This window comes from Medicago sativa, chromosome 8 (genome assembly GCF_051527215.1).
Source record: "Medicago sativa cultivar Bolivia chromosome 8, Bolivia_mono, whole genome shotgun sequence".
Taxonomy (NCBI): Eukaryota; Viridiplantae; Streptophyta; class Magnoliopsida; order Fabales; family Fabaceae; genus Medicago; species Medicago sativa.
Window position 1 is genome coordinate 57,761,053 of NC_140756.1, and position 12,868 is coordinate 57,773,920.

A 12,868-nucleotide genomic window follows, 5' to 3' on the forward strand; every position below is an offset into this window, starting at 1 on the left:
ATCCCTCCTAAATCCTAATTTCACTCAGCCCGGGTGCAGGACTTTTGATATTCTCACCCCACACGTTCGCAAGAAATTAAACATTTATTCACATAGGAAAGCAAGTAAAAGAAACAAGTAAAATACAAGCGCAAGCGTGGAAATAAAGACTAGGCGTAACTCTCGAATCTCCCCAGTGAAGTCGCCAGCTGTTTTATCTTGGTTTTCGGGTGTCAAACATTGATTACGTTTGAACCTTTTAAACCGGTGATATCTTATTTTTTCTTGGGAAGGGAAAAAGTAAGCAAAACCCTTGAGAATCGAGGTCCGGGAGTTGTTTTCGCTACGGGAAGGTGTTAGGCACCCATAACGACTATAGTAACCTATAGGAACCGTCTTTAACTTCTACGCGCGCGCTTTATTTTTAAATGCTATTTTGAAAGATGATATTAAACCTAGGAATGTTCTAAGTGAAGAATTGGAGGGAGAAGAATGTTTTTGGATTTTTATTTTATTTGAATTGAAGGAATTTTGTTCCTTGCCTACGTACCCGATTAAGGGATCAAATCCACCGTAGTTCTCTCTCAAAAAATGTTTTTGTTTTTTGTTGGTTGATTTTAAGTTTGAAAATGGAATTTGAAGAATAGAAAGAGGCCTCAAGGGCATGAGATTGTAAAAGGTGGGGTTGAATTAGTCATTTGCAAAAGAAGTCAAGGTTTGATTAAAGTTTATTGAGATTTGATTAAGAAAATGAAAAGAAAATACAATGGGATGTTGGATCCCAAGGTTTATTTGGAAAAGATTTGAGTGAAGTTGTTCACATTTGTTTGGAAAATTGGTTTTTTTTCTAAGTATAAGTCCTAGGCATTCATCTAAACATACAATCCTAAACATACATCTAAACATGCATATTCTAACTATATGGTGATGTGTGTGCATGTGTCGGTGCTTGTGTCGGTGTACATCATTAGAGTCCATTGTCCTTTACATCATACCCTAGATACATTCTATGGCCTCTTTGCCAAGAAATTAAAAGCATGAAAGTAAAATATTACAAGAACTCCTAAATCTTTACATTCTAATTCTTTGCATGAATTTTAAATTGCAAGAAAATAAAGCTATAGCCACAAAATGGAAACAAAAGGGTTAGTGAACCAAAATGCATGTAATGATGGAACTATTGCATAAAAGGAATGGTAGGAAGAAGAGAAAAAAAAACTACATCAAACACATATTTGGAGCATTTTTGAAGGCGAGAAAAGTACCAAAACATAGGGTAGAAAAAATTCCATCATAACACACATTTAGGATCATTCACAAGTGCAAGAAAAATTAGTCAAATCACAAGTAAAAGATAGAACAAGTTTACAAGACATGACACTTACTTTTTGGAGCATTTTTCATAGGCAAGAAAATCAAGCAAAGTGCAAGTAAAAAAAAGGACCGTTATTAGCAATTTGCAAGGAAAATTGAAACTAACAAAAATGGTATACACATTTTTACATTTTTTTAGAACAAGATTCAATCCTCAAAATGATCAATGGACAATTAAAAGGAACAAATCATATAGAATTTTTTTATCTTCATTTTAACCAAACATTTATCAAGAACTAAAAAGCAATATCAACTACGTCCTACACATATATTTTTCTTAGCAATTTTAACATGTAAGACACATCAAGAATTAACAAAAGCATCAAGAAAAATAACTAAAAAAAGAGTTAGAAATTTTACCAAGCAATTTGAGGCAAACAAGGAGCAACTTGGCAAGAAAGTGGGGTGCAGGTAGCAAAAAAATGCAGCAGTGTTTAGGAACAAGGCCCAGGCCCAAACTCACAATCAGGAAACATGAAGCTTCCTTCTTCCTCGTTGCTTCTTCAGCTTTTGTTCATTCCTTTCCAATTCCCAATTGCAAATTTCCTTCTCCTTTCTTCTTCCTTTCCAATTCCTAATCGCAAATTTCCTTCTCCTTTCTTCATTCTTTTCAATTGTGAGAAGCAACATCACGTTCCTCTTCTCTCTTTGCTATCTTCTTCCCCAATTATATTGCTGGAATCACCATCATCATCGTCCCAATCATCCTTCCCTTGTATTGCAGAATGAATTGAATTTGGATTCGAATTCGGTTTGCCAATCGTTTTCCTTCGATTTCCTTCCAAACTTCCTTGCGGCTTCACAGAACGAGGCTTCGCCGCTGCTTTTGTCTTCTTCTTCTTTGAAATAGGTTCAAACACGTTGCTCTATCACCTTCACGTTCTGATTCATGACTGTTCTTGAAGCTTCGATCTCGATCTGAACTCTGTTGTTGGTTAAGTGTTGACGAACAGATTCGAAAATGATTGTTACTTGTATTGCTTGTTTTCCAATTTCGCCTCCAAATTGATGTTACCTTTCGCCGTCGAACCTTCGCGATCTTGATTCGAACCCGTTCTGGTGTTGTCGTTGTTGTTCTTGCTGAAGTTGATGTTAAAGAATGTGATGTTAATCTTGAGGATGAAGTTTGTTCATTGGAGAGGATGAAGATGATGGTTCCGCCATTGTTGTTGGAGATGGACACTCGAAATTGCCGTGTGTTTATGGACGAATTTGCGAAATATTGTGCGGTTGTTGTGAGGGAAAAGGGACGAAAAATAGATAGGGAAATGGATTGGTTCGGATGAATTCCGGAGATTTTGTGTAGGATGTGGTGGTTAGAGGTGGTGGTTTAGGTTAGTTGTGGTGGTTGTTATGGTTGAAGGTGGAGGTGGTTAGAGTTAGTTAGGGTGGAGATAGAGGATGAGAAAGTTAGTTAAGGTGGTTGAAAGTTGGTTAGAAGAGAGGGAAAAAATTGAAAGAATAATTATGAAGTTTATGATTTTTGTGGAGTTTTTGTAAAAAAATGATTGAATGAGAAATTTTGACTAAGGGTTTGACTTATATAGGTGATGAAAGGGATGCTTGGACCAATGAGGAAATGCCACATGGACTTGGACTCTAACAAACTCTTAAGAACCAATAACATTTGGACACATGGCACTTGGACTCTAACAAACTTAAAAGGGATTAAAACGTAAATAACAAAAGTGCGCGGACTAAAATGAAAATTAAAACTAAAATTGAATTGAAAAAGTAAAAATGAAAATTAACGTAAAGCGAGACGATTAAAAACAACGAAGCAGACAAGAGTTTTTATGTGGAATGACCAAAACGCCCCTAGGGACTAAAACGACTAAAAACGACTCAAATGCAATTTTAAAATGATTTTTAACAGAGAATTGAAGCAAACACTTATTCAAACAAATTAAAAGACTCAGAGACAAACTATAGAATTTAAACAGGACTTTAACACATGAAAAGACTAAAACGCCCCTAGGGACTAAAACGACTAAAAACGACTCAAATGCAATTTTAAAATGGATTTTGACATAGAATTGAAATGAAGACTTATTCAAACTATTTGAAAGGACTCAACCAAATTTTTAAAGATTGAAAGAGATTTTGACATAGGAAATGACTAAAATGCCCCTGGGGGCTAAACTGACTAAAAAATGACTCAACTGATATTTTCTGAAATGAATTTTGTCATGAGATTGAAACAAGGGCCTATACAAACCAATTTAAAAGACTCAAACAATTCTCAAGGATTAAAATGAATTGAATGCAGGAGATGACTAAAATACCCTTTTATGTGAATTTTGCAAATAACATTGAAATAAAATGCAGAGAAAGATGCAATTGATCAGAGACATATCAAATGACTTATAATGCAAGAAAAGAAGAATTAAACATGTATTTTTAGGTCCAAAATTAGGGTATAACAGATGCGAACAAGTCAAACTAGCTCATCTTTAGCTAGAAGGAGAATGAACTTTTGGGTACTATCGTTTTGTTAGGTAACTGTTATTTTACTGTCGTTTGTCACTGTAGCAAGCAAATTCCTTGAGGACAAGGAATGGTTTAAGTTTGGGGTTGTGATGACATGCTGTCATTACGTAATTTTTAGGACTTATTGTGACATTTTGAAAGAGTTCTCATGCAAATTATACTATTCTGGAGTTCAAAAAGCTGAAATATTGAAGTCTGTACAAAGCAAATCGCGGCACGCCAATATACAAGGCGCGGCGCGATTTTGATGGGTCAGGCGCAAGACTTCTATAAATACTGCACTCAATCTGAAGAACAAGGGGTTACGATTTTGGAGAGCAAAGTGCGATTTTGAGACATCGGAGACGGCTAGAAGGGCGATTTCTTCAACCTTTTACCAATTCATGTATGTTTTATTTCAATCATTGATTATGCTATTTGTAAACTCGATTATGAGTAGCTAAATCTCTTAGAGATTAGATCCGAGATGAATCTTTATAACCCTAATTGACACATGTTGCTGTGAAACTCTATTTTGTTTATGAATTCAATTCTAGTTTATTCAATTCAATTGTTCTTAATGCTTTTTTATATCTTGATCATATATAACCTGATTTTGTGAGAATGAATGACCACTGACCATGGCTTTCGACTTAGACCTAATTGAATTGTTCTAATAAACAGGGTTAGTCTAGGAATAGATAATCGTTTGTTAGTGATAATAGGTTAACGTTCGGTAAAACCTTCAAGAATTATTAGACCACTCAAGGGATTGGGGGCTGTAGTTTAAGAAGAGGGTTCTAATCTATGAAGCCCGGATACTCCAAAATGGTGCCGTACCCGTGTCGGATACGTATCGGATACCGATACTCCGCGGATACTCCCGGATACGTATCCCAGAAGTATCCGAATGATTTAATTTAATTTTTATTTAAAAATATATTGGATACCTTAAGGATACGTTAAGGATACTCCCGGATACGTATCCCAGAAGTATCCGAATGATTTAATTTAATTTTTATTTAAAAATTTTATTTGTATTTTGATCACAAGTATTAATTTTTGTAAATTGGGATCATTATATTGGCCATTACTTGAAAAGGGTGACTATCTTCATACTACATTGGTATCATCATAGTGCAGGTTGTTTATATGGTATGTTTTGGTTTAAAGGATATCTTAGTTGGTGAATGGTCCATTGTATTTTGACTTGGTGTAATTAGTTTTAAGATTTCACGCTATTTATTTTTTGTGCGTTTATGTCTAATATATATATTAAAAAAAAATTGTAAACGTATCCAAGCCGTATCGTATCCTAAATTTGAAATTTTTGACGTATTCGCGTACCCGTATCGTATCGTACCCGTATCCGTATCCGTATCGGGGCTTCATAGGTTCTAATTCAAGGGATTGATTAGAGCTATTTTGTTAATCATCGTAAATTAGAAGATTCATAACAAATAGGTGCGGTATACCAATTAGGGGAACTTAGAGGATTCGAAGGATCTGATCTCATCTCTCTCTATATTTTCTTAATCAAATCTATTTTCTTTTACTTATTTCATAAAATCAAACCAAATCTACTGCCTAGTGGCAAAACAAAATAAACTTTTATACATCCTATTTTTATAACGCAATTGAGTTATTGAAGTTAAAAACAGTCCTCGTGGGATCGATATTTTTACTACTTCGATAGTATTTGGTGCACTTGCCAAACGTCTATCAACTACTCTTTAACATCAATTTCAAGAATTTGAGCTTGCTTTCAGGTGACAAGTTTCAGAAGGAGGTTTCATTGGATATGGATCTGCCATCTCAATTTTTTGATTATAATAAGCATCTTGGTATTTTAGGTTCTGCTATTGACGGTGTATTTGTCTCTATGATGTTTCCAATCAGAAAAATATAATATTGTGGAACTCTGCAAATGGTCAAAAGCATGTTCTTCCTACTGACTGTGAAAACCACTTATTTAGATTGAAAGAAAAGAGAGAAAAAGATGTAGAGGGGGTGATTCTAGGTCAAAAAACGACCTAAAACCACCCCTCATCGATGAACGAAGGGGAAAGAAAGTTTAGGGAAAAGTTGGAGTTTCTCTCACTAGAAAGTTTAGAGAGAAGTTTTAATGGTCCCAATTTTCATTATAAGATTTGATATATTAATAATGATTATTACATCTCCGTTAAACACACACATCGTTTTATTACTAACTAACTATATCCAATCCATTCCACTCACATTCATTCTAACACTCTTCATAACAAACTCGTTCAAGAACCTTGTATGGCGGCATCTTCGAGATCTGAGAAGGTGATGGTTCCTCCAATGGCCGATTCATCAAGTGAGAACAAAGTTGAAAACCCCGATTTCTCGAAAATGTTCTTTAAATATCATCGTAATAATGGTGATGATGTGAAATTCCTCTTTAACATCAATTTCAAGAATTTGAGATTGCTTTCAGGTGACATGTTTCAGCATGAGGAGGTTTTGGATATGGATCTGCCATCTCAATTTGTTGATAACAACAAGCATCTTGGTATTTTAGGTTCTGCTGTTGATGGTCTTGTTTGTCTTTATGATTTTTCCAATCATAAAAATATAATACTGTGGAACCCTGCATATGGTCAAAAACGTGTTCTTCCTACTACCTATGCTGCGAAACTAGGTTCTACAGATGACAGCGTCACTAATATTCAGGTTCATGGATTTGGTTATGACCTTGTTAATCGTGATTTCAAGGTCATTCAATATGTGATTTATGATAATGTTGACTCTGGTGATGATGATGAAACCAACAACTTTTGGCAAGTGTATTGTCTCCGCACTAACAAGTGGAGAAAATTTAACATACCTAGTGGTCATCAGATTCAATTTCTTCAGTATAACCCTAATGGTTTGGAGGTTTACTTTGATGGTTTTTGCCATTGGTTGGGCAGAGTCGAAGCATACGGTCAACTTTATCTCGTGTCATTCAACTTGGAGGCATTCAAATTGACCGATTATAATAAGCTTGTAACACTTACACCCGTGGATGCAGATGTAACTGAATCGTTTTTGAAATTGGTTGTGTTAAATAGGTCTGTTGCTATGATCACACAACATGCTGATCCTATGTCTTTTAGCATATCAATTTTGGGTAAAATGGGTGTCAAAGAATCATGGACCACATCACTAAAATTAAGCCAAAAATAAAATAATTAAAACATAAAATTAATTATTTATATATTTTAATTGAAATGTTTACATGCCACATCACTAATAATGATTATTACATTTCCGTAACACACACACACCATTTCATTACTAACTAACTATATCCAATCCATTCCACTCACATTCCGACACTCTTTTTCATAACTCATTCGAGAACCTTCTATGGCAGCTCCGAGATCTGAGAAGATGGTTCCTCCAATGGCTGATACATCAAGTGAGAACAAAGTTACTGAACACATTCCAGAAGACATTCATTTTTCCATTCTCTCCAAACTTCCCATTAAATCTATCAATTGTTTTTCCTCTGCTCGCGAGTCTTGGTCTGAATTGTTTGAAAACCCCAATTTCTTGAAAATGTTCTGCAAGAATCTTGTTTTGAAATTTCATGGTAATAATGGTGACGATGTGGAACTACTCTTTAACATCAATTTCAAGAATTTGAGCTTGCTTTCAGGTGACAAGTTTCAAAAGGAGGTTTCATTGGATATGGATCTGTCATCTCAATTTGTTGATTATAATAAGCATCTTGGTATTTTAGGTTCTGCTATTGACGGTGTTATTTGTCTCTATGATGTTTCCAATCAGAAAAATATAATATTGTGGAACCCTGCAAATGGTCAAAAGCGTGTTCTTCCTACTGACTGTGAAAACCACTTATTTAGATTGAAAGAAAAGAGAAAAAAAGATGTAGAAGGGGTGATTTTAGGTCAAAAAATGACCTAAAACCACCCCTCATCGATGAACGAAGAGGAAGGAAAGTTTAGGGAGAAGTTAGAGTTTCTCTCACTAGAAAGTTTAGAGAGAAGTTTTAATGGTCCCAATTTTCATTATAAGATTTGATATATTAATAATGATTATTACATCTCTGTTAAACACTCACACTGTTTTATTACTAACTAACTATATCCAATCCATTCCACTCACATTCATTCTAACACTCTTCATAACAAACTCGTTCAAGAACCTTCTATCTCCGAGATCTGAGAAGGTGATGGTCCAATGGCCGATCCATCAAGTGAGAACAAAGTTGAAAACCCCGATTTCTCGAAAATGTTCTTGAAATATCATCGTAATAATGGCGATGATGTGAAATTCCTCTTTAACATCAATTTCAAGAATTTGAGATTGCTTTCAGGTTCATGGATTTGGTTATGACCTTGTTAATCGTGATTTCAAGGTCATTCAATATGTGATTTATGATAATGTTGACGCTGGTGATGATGATGATGATGAAACCAACAACTTTTGGCAAGTGTATTGTCTCCGCACTAACAAGTGGACAAAACTTAACATACCTAGTGGTAATCAGATTCCATTTCTTCAGTATAACCCTAATGGTTTGGAGGTTTACTTGGATGGTTTTTGCCATTGGTTGGGCAGAGTCGAAGCATACAGTCAACTTTATCTCGTGTCATTCAACTTGGAGGCATTCAACTTAACCGATTATAATAAGCTTGTAACACTTACACCCGTGGATGCAGATGTTACTGAATCGTTTTTGAAATTGGTTGTGTTAAATGGGTATGTTGCTATGATCACACAACATGCTGATCCTATGTCTTTTAGCATATCAATTTTGGGTAAAATGGGTGTCAAAGAATCATGGACCACATCACTAAAATTAAGCCAAAAATAAAATAATTAAAACATAAAATTAATTATTTATATATTTTAATTGAAATGTTTTCATGCCACATCACTAATAATGATTATTACATCTCTGTTAAACACACACACACACCATTTCATTCCTACTAACTATATCCAATCCATTCCACTCACATTCCAACACTCTTTTTCTTAACTCATTCGAGAACCTTCTATGGCAGCTCCGAGATCTGAGAAGATGGTTCCTCCAATGGCCGATACATCAAGTGAGAACAAAGTTACTGAACACATTCCAGAAGACATTCATTTTTCCATTCTCTCTAAACTTCCCATTAAATCTATCAACCGTTTTTCCTCTGCTCGTGAGTCTTGGTATGGATTGTTTGAAAACCCCAATTTCTTGAAAATGTTCTGCAAGAATCTTGTTTTGAAATGTCATGATAATAATGGTGATGATGTGGAACTACTCTTTAACATCAATTTCAAGAATTTGAGCTTGCTTTCAGGTGACAAGTTTCACAAGGAGATTTCATTGGATATGGATCTATCATCTCAATTTGTTGATTATAATAAGCATCTTGGTATTTTAGGTTCTGCTATTGACGGTGCTATTTGTCTCTATGATGTTTCCAATCAGAAAAATATAATACTGTGGAACCCTGCAAATGGTTTGTTGCTATGATCACACAACATGCTGATCTTATGTCTTTTAGCATATCAATTTTGGGTAAAATGGGTGTCAAAGAATCATGGACAAAAGTTTTAAATGTTGCATCTTTGCTTTCTTTTAAAGATCCTATCTCGGCTGGGAAGAAGGGTGTTATATTCTTCAAAGGAGATGAAAACAATGGTCGAGTAGCTTGTTTTGATTTAACTACCAGGGTGATTGAGAAGGAAATTGATTTTCAAGAAGAAGTGGATATTCAGCAAATCGTAATTTACAAGGCAAGCAACCACATCCTTTCAAAAATGAGAAAGAACACCAGTCCTCATTGAGCTGAAGGTATAAACAGTTGACAGTTGACTAAAGTTTTTACTAGTTAATTGTGCTTTACAATTTTGTTAATCTCTAAGATTGATTGAATATCTTATTCTCTTTCTATAGCATGTGTGACTGATATTTAGTTTTAATTTAGTATTAAATATTTGTAGAAGTATCTCATATTTTAGAAAACTTTGTTGATCTAATGGCTCTGTAGCATGAGGTTCCATTGGATATAAATCTTAAATTATTAGGATAGTGAGAATTGTAAGATGGATCAAAGCATGGAAGTACTAAATTTTTAGCTAAGGAACCTAGTTTAAACACAGATCAAAGTTTTAGGTTCAAATCAACTAGCCACCTTAAGTAGTAATCACTAAATGACTCTGAAGTTGATGCAGAGTTTCCCTCATTAGGTCAACAACAAAGCTTTTAATTATAAAAAGATTCTGCTCACAAAAGGTCCTTTAAGAAATAACAGAGTTGAGCTTTTCATCATCAAAAAACTAACACTAATTTTTATCAACTGAACATGGTCGAAAACCGTTGCATGATAGCAATAGTTATGAAACAGATAGATTGATTAAACTTGAAATCTCTGCATACAAATCTATTTAGTATTTTGAAGATAAATTGGGAAATCCTTTTCAATTTATTTCTTGCATTTAAACTTATTTATTGTCTAGTTCACTTGCAGCATCCCCTAAAATATATGATTTTCATTGTGACATTTAAGTTTAAAACCTCTTCCTATACCTGAAGATTTTATTAAGCATTTAAACTTATTCTCAGTAGTTATGCATATTATCAATTATTAAGCAAGCTATCAATATAACTTTCTTCTGAAATATAACTATGTTGGGAAGTGTACGTGACTCAATGCGATAAGTCTAATATATAACTCTTGCTTGCTCTTCTTGACGAATACCATATCTCTTAGTATAATATATGTTTGTACCGTGTAAGTCTGTAACTTTGGTGCATCATAAAATTAGCCTGTGTTTGTTTCTGCGTTGCAATCGACCACCACCGTGCGTGTTCCTTCACTTTGACAATTTGCAGCTTTGAAATTATCGCGGTGGGAAATCGTTAAGAACGCGAGAAAAATGTTTCTGACGCATTATGAAACGAGCACTTAAATGTGTATATGTACCTGTATGTTTGGATCCAATAGTACGTTTGAAACAGAAATTGTAAAGGATACACTTTATAACATAGTTATAAAGTGCTTATATAGTTACTGGTGTTCTTTTGTAACCAAGTGCTTATAGAAAAACAACTCCATCAGAAGTGAAGAAATGATGAGCGGTATTAAGTTGTAAAGGATACACACCATACGCTACCAAGTTCTTGAGAGTTATGTTGCCTTTGGATTGAGTTCTGATGAGAGGTCCAGAAACATGGGATTTCATGTGGTTAAATAGCTGATAAATAACATACTTGAAAATCTATGCTATGCATTTCCACTAGTTCATTCCTTGTACGCTTGATTTTGGGTTTCTTAGTTAGTTTGTGTTTTTGCATCTATTTCATAGTTATGTCTTGATTTTGGTTTTTACGGGTATGCTTGATTTTGGTTATCGATGTGCCTATCATTGTTAAATGCTTCATTAATTAATGGCTGCTGCTATAATGGAATTAGTTCATTGTTAAATATTACTGATGTGCCTTTTTGTTTTTGTTGTTGTTTTGACTCTTCATAGATATTCTCTGTTGCATTTTTTAATGCTATCTTTGTTGCTTCTTCATATGGTAATAATATTGTTAGCAATTTTATTCGACTAATATAAGCATTTGTGAGTGTTTGAGAGAGCTTGTGCATTAAGGTTTTTGATGGCTTCTCAGTTCTCAATCATTCCTTACAATTTTAAGGTTATTTTTATGTTAGGTAATAATATAATTATGTAGAAGCTTTTTTTGGTCTTATTCATTCATCAATCAATAATGTTGTATGTGTGGATGAGGATTAGCAATTTAGCATCTATATCTCAGTCCGTGTATACACGATTAAGCTTGTTGAATCACGTGATGCCAAACATTTAATCAGCATTGATATATTTATCTATTTTGATGTGTTTAATTATCCCTTTTGTGTGGATTAGTTTGGACTTACAATCTGTAGATTATCAAAGGGAAAGTTTGCAATATGTATATATTAGATTTCGTCATTGACTTATATGTTGCCTTTTCTTTATGCAGGATCTTCACAAAGATGAACATGGAAAGCTTCTTGTTGCTTTTTCTTTATGGTCCAAAGACGAGTTATGAACAAGTTGTAATGGTTGGGTAACTTTGGCGTACGCAAACTTTGTTGTGTAATGGTTCGGTTCGTTTAACAAACTTTGACAGAAGCAAGCAACTTAGCTTTGTGTGAATGTTTTGGTTCTTTTTACGAAACTTTGGCAGATGCAAACTTTTTAGTGTAATGGTTTGGTTCGTTTTTACCACTCCTGGTAATGCATCGTTATTTTCCTCAATATTCACTTGTTGTGGTTTATTTCCCCTTTCATCATGCACTATCATTGAAATTTGTTGATGTTGTTGTTGATATTTCTCTTGCACTTCAACTTGTTGTTCTTGTGTGAAATCCTTTTCTATTTTACATTCTACATTTCTTAATTCACTCATCTCTTTTTGCAAACATTGTTTATCATTATTCTTCATTATAATCTCTGGTTCCTCACTTACTTCGGTATAGTCTCATTCACCTTTGCAAACTTCTCATTTTTCGCACCATCTCTTGAAACTTCATGTTTTTCTTCCATCAAATATTCCAATATTAACATCCTCTTCCTCACTTAACTGATCAACAGACTCAATTTTTTATTTCTAATTTCTTTCACGATTATTTCCTTAATTCCATTCACACTCTTCTCAATTTCCTCTTACATCATTTCCTTCATTTGTTTCCACATCTATCTTTTTTAATCTTCCACCTTCACCCTATTCCACAAAATATTCAGTCTCTTTGCTCACCATTTCTTTGACATTTGTTTTTTATTCTTGCATCTTAATATTCAATCCTTCAATTTCCTTTGACGTACTTTTAGGTAAGTTCTTAGGAAACTCTTTCTTTATTAGGCTTTTCTCTATCATATTCTTCATCTCTATCTTTAGTTTCCATTTAGGCTTTAAGACTTTCTTTAATATTGTAGCATTGGGAGTAAGACCTTAGGTAACTTCTGAAGATTCCATTTATACGATAGTGAAAACTGCAAGATGGTTCAAAGCATGGAAGTACTA

The 12,868-nt window shown here is 34.2% G+C and overlaps 3 protein-coding genes across 3 annotated transcripts in view; all 3 read left to right on the forward strand.

Moving 5' to 3' along the window:
• LOC146899875 (F-box/kelch-repeat protein At3g23880-like) overlaps positions 1 to 12,248 on the forward strand; it is a 92,371-nt gene extending 80,123 nt beyond the window's left edge. The window contains exon 2 of the mRNA XM_085732977.1: positions 11,825 to 12,248. The gene's annotated coding sequence lies outside the window, so the exon portion shown is untranslated. The remainder of the gene's footprint in view (positions 1 to 11,824) is intronic.
• LOC146899890 (F-box/kelch-repeat protein At3g06240-like) lies at positions 6,106 to 7,014 on the forward strand. Its single transcript, XM_085736874.1, has one exon. It carries the CDS (start codon positions 6,106 to 6,108, stop codon positions 7,012 to 7,014), a length of 909 nt encoding a protein of 302 aa, XP_085593000.1.
• Positions 7,179 to 12,248, forward strand: LOC146899891 (putative F-box protein At3g16210). Its single transcript, XM_085736875.1, has 5 exons — positions 7,179 to 7,678; positions 8,024 to 8,121; positions 8,171 to 8,648; positions 9,404 to 9,646; positions 11,825 to 12,248. Exons 1-4 carry the CDS (start codon positions 7,198 to 7,200, stop codon positions 9,637 to 9,639), a joined length of 1,293 nt encoding a protein of 430 aa, XP_085593001.1. The 5' UTR covers positions 7,179 to 7,197; the 3' UTR covers positions 9,640 to 9,646; positions 11,825 to 12,248.
• Positions 12,249 to 12,868: the final 620 nt, after the last annotated feature.

Bases quoted from the DNA above. Each gene is read 5' to 3' on its own strand.
- LOC146899890 (XM_085736874.1), top strand. From the start codon at position 6,106: ATGGCGGCATCTTCGAGATCTGAGAAGGTGATGGTTCCTCCAATGGCC.
- LOC146899891 (XM_085736875.1), top strand. From the start codon at position 7,198: ATGGCAGCTCCGAGATCTGAGAAGATGGTTCCTCCAATGGCTGATACA. The intron at 7,679-8,023 runs GTGAAAACCACT...AGATCTGAGAAG, and splicing joins GCGTGTTCTTCCTACTGACT to GTGATGGTCCAATGGCCGAT. The intron at 8,649-9,403 runs CACTAAAATTAA...CATGGACAAAAG, and splicing joins CAAAGAATCATGGACCACAT to TTTTAAATGTTGCATCTTTG.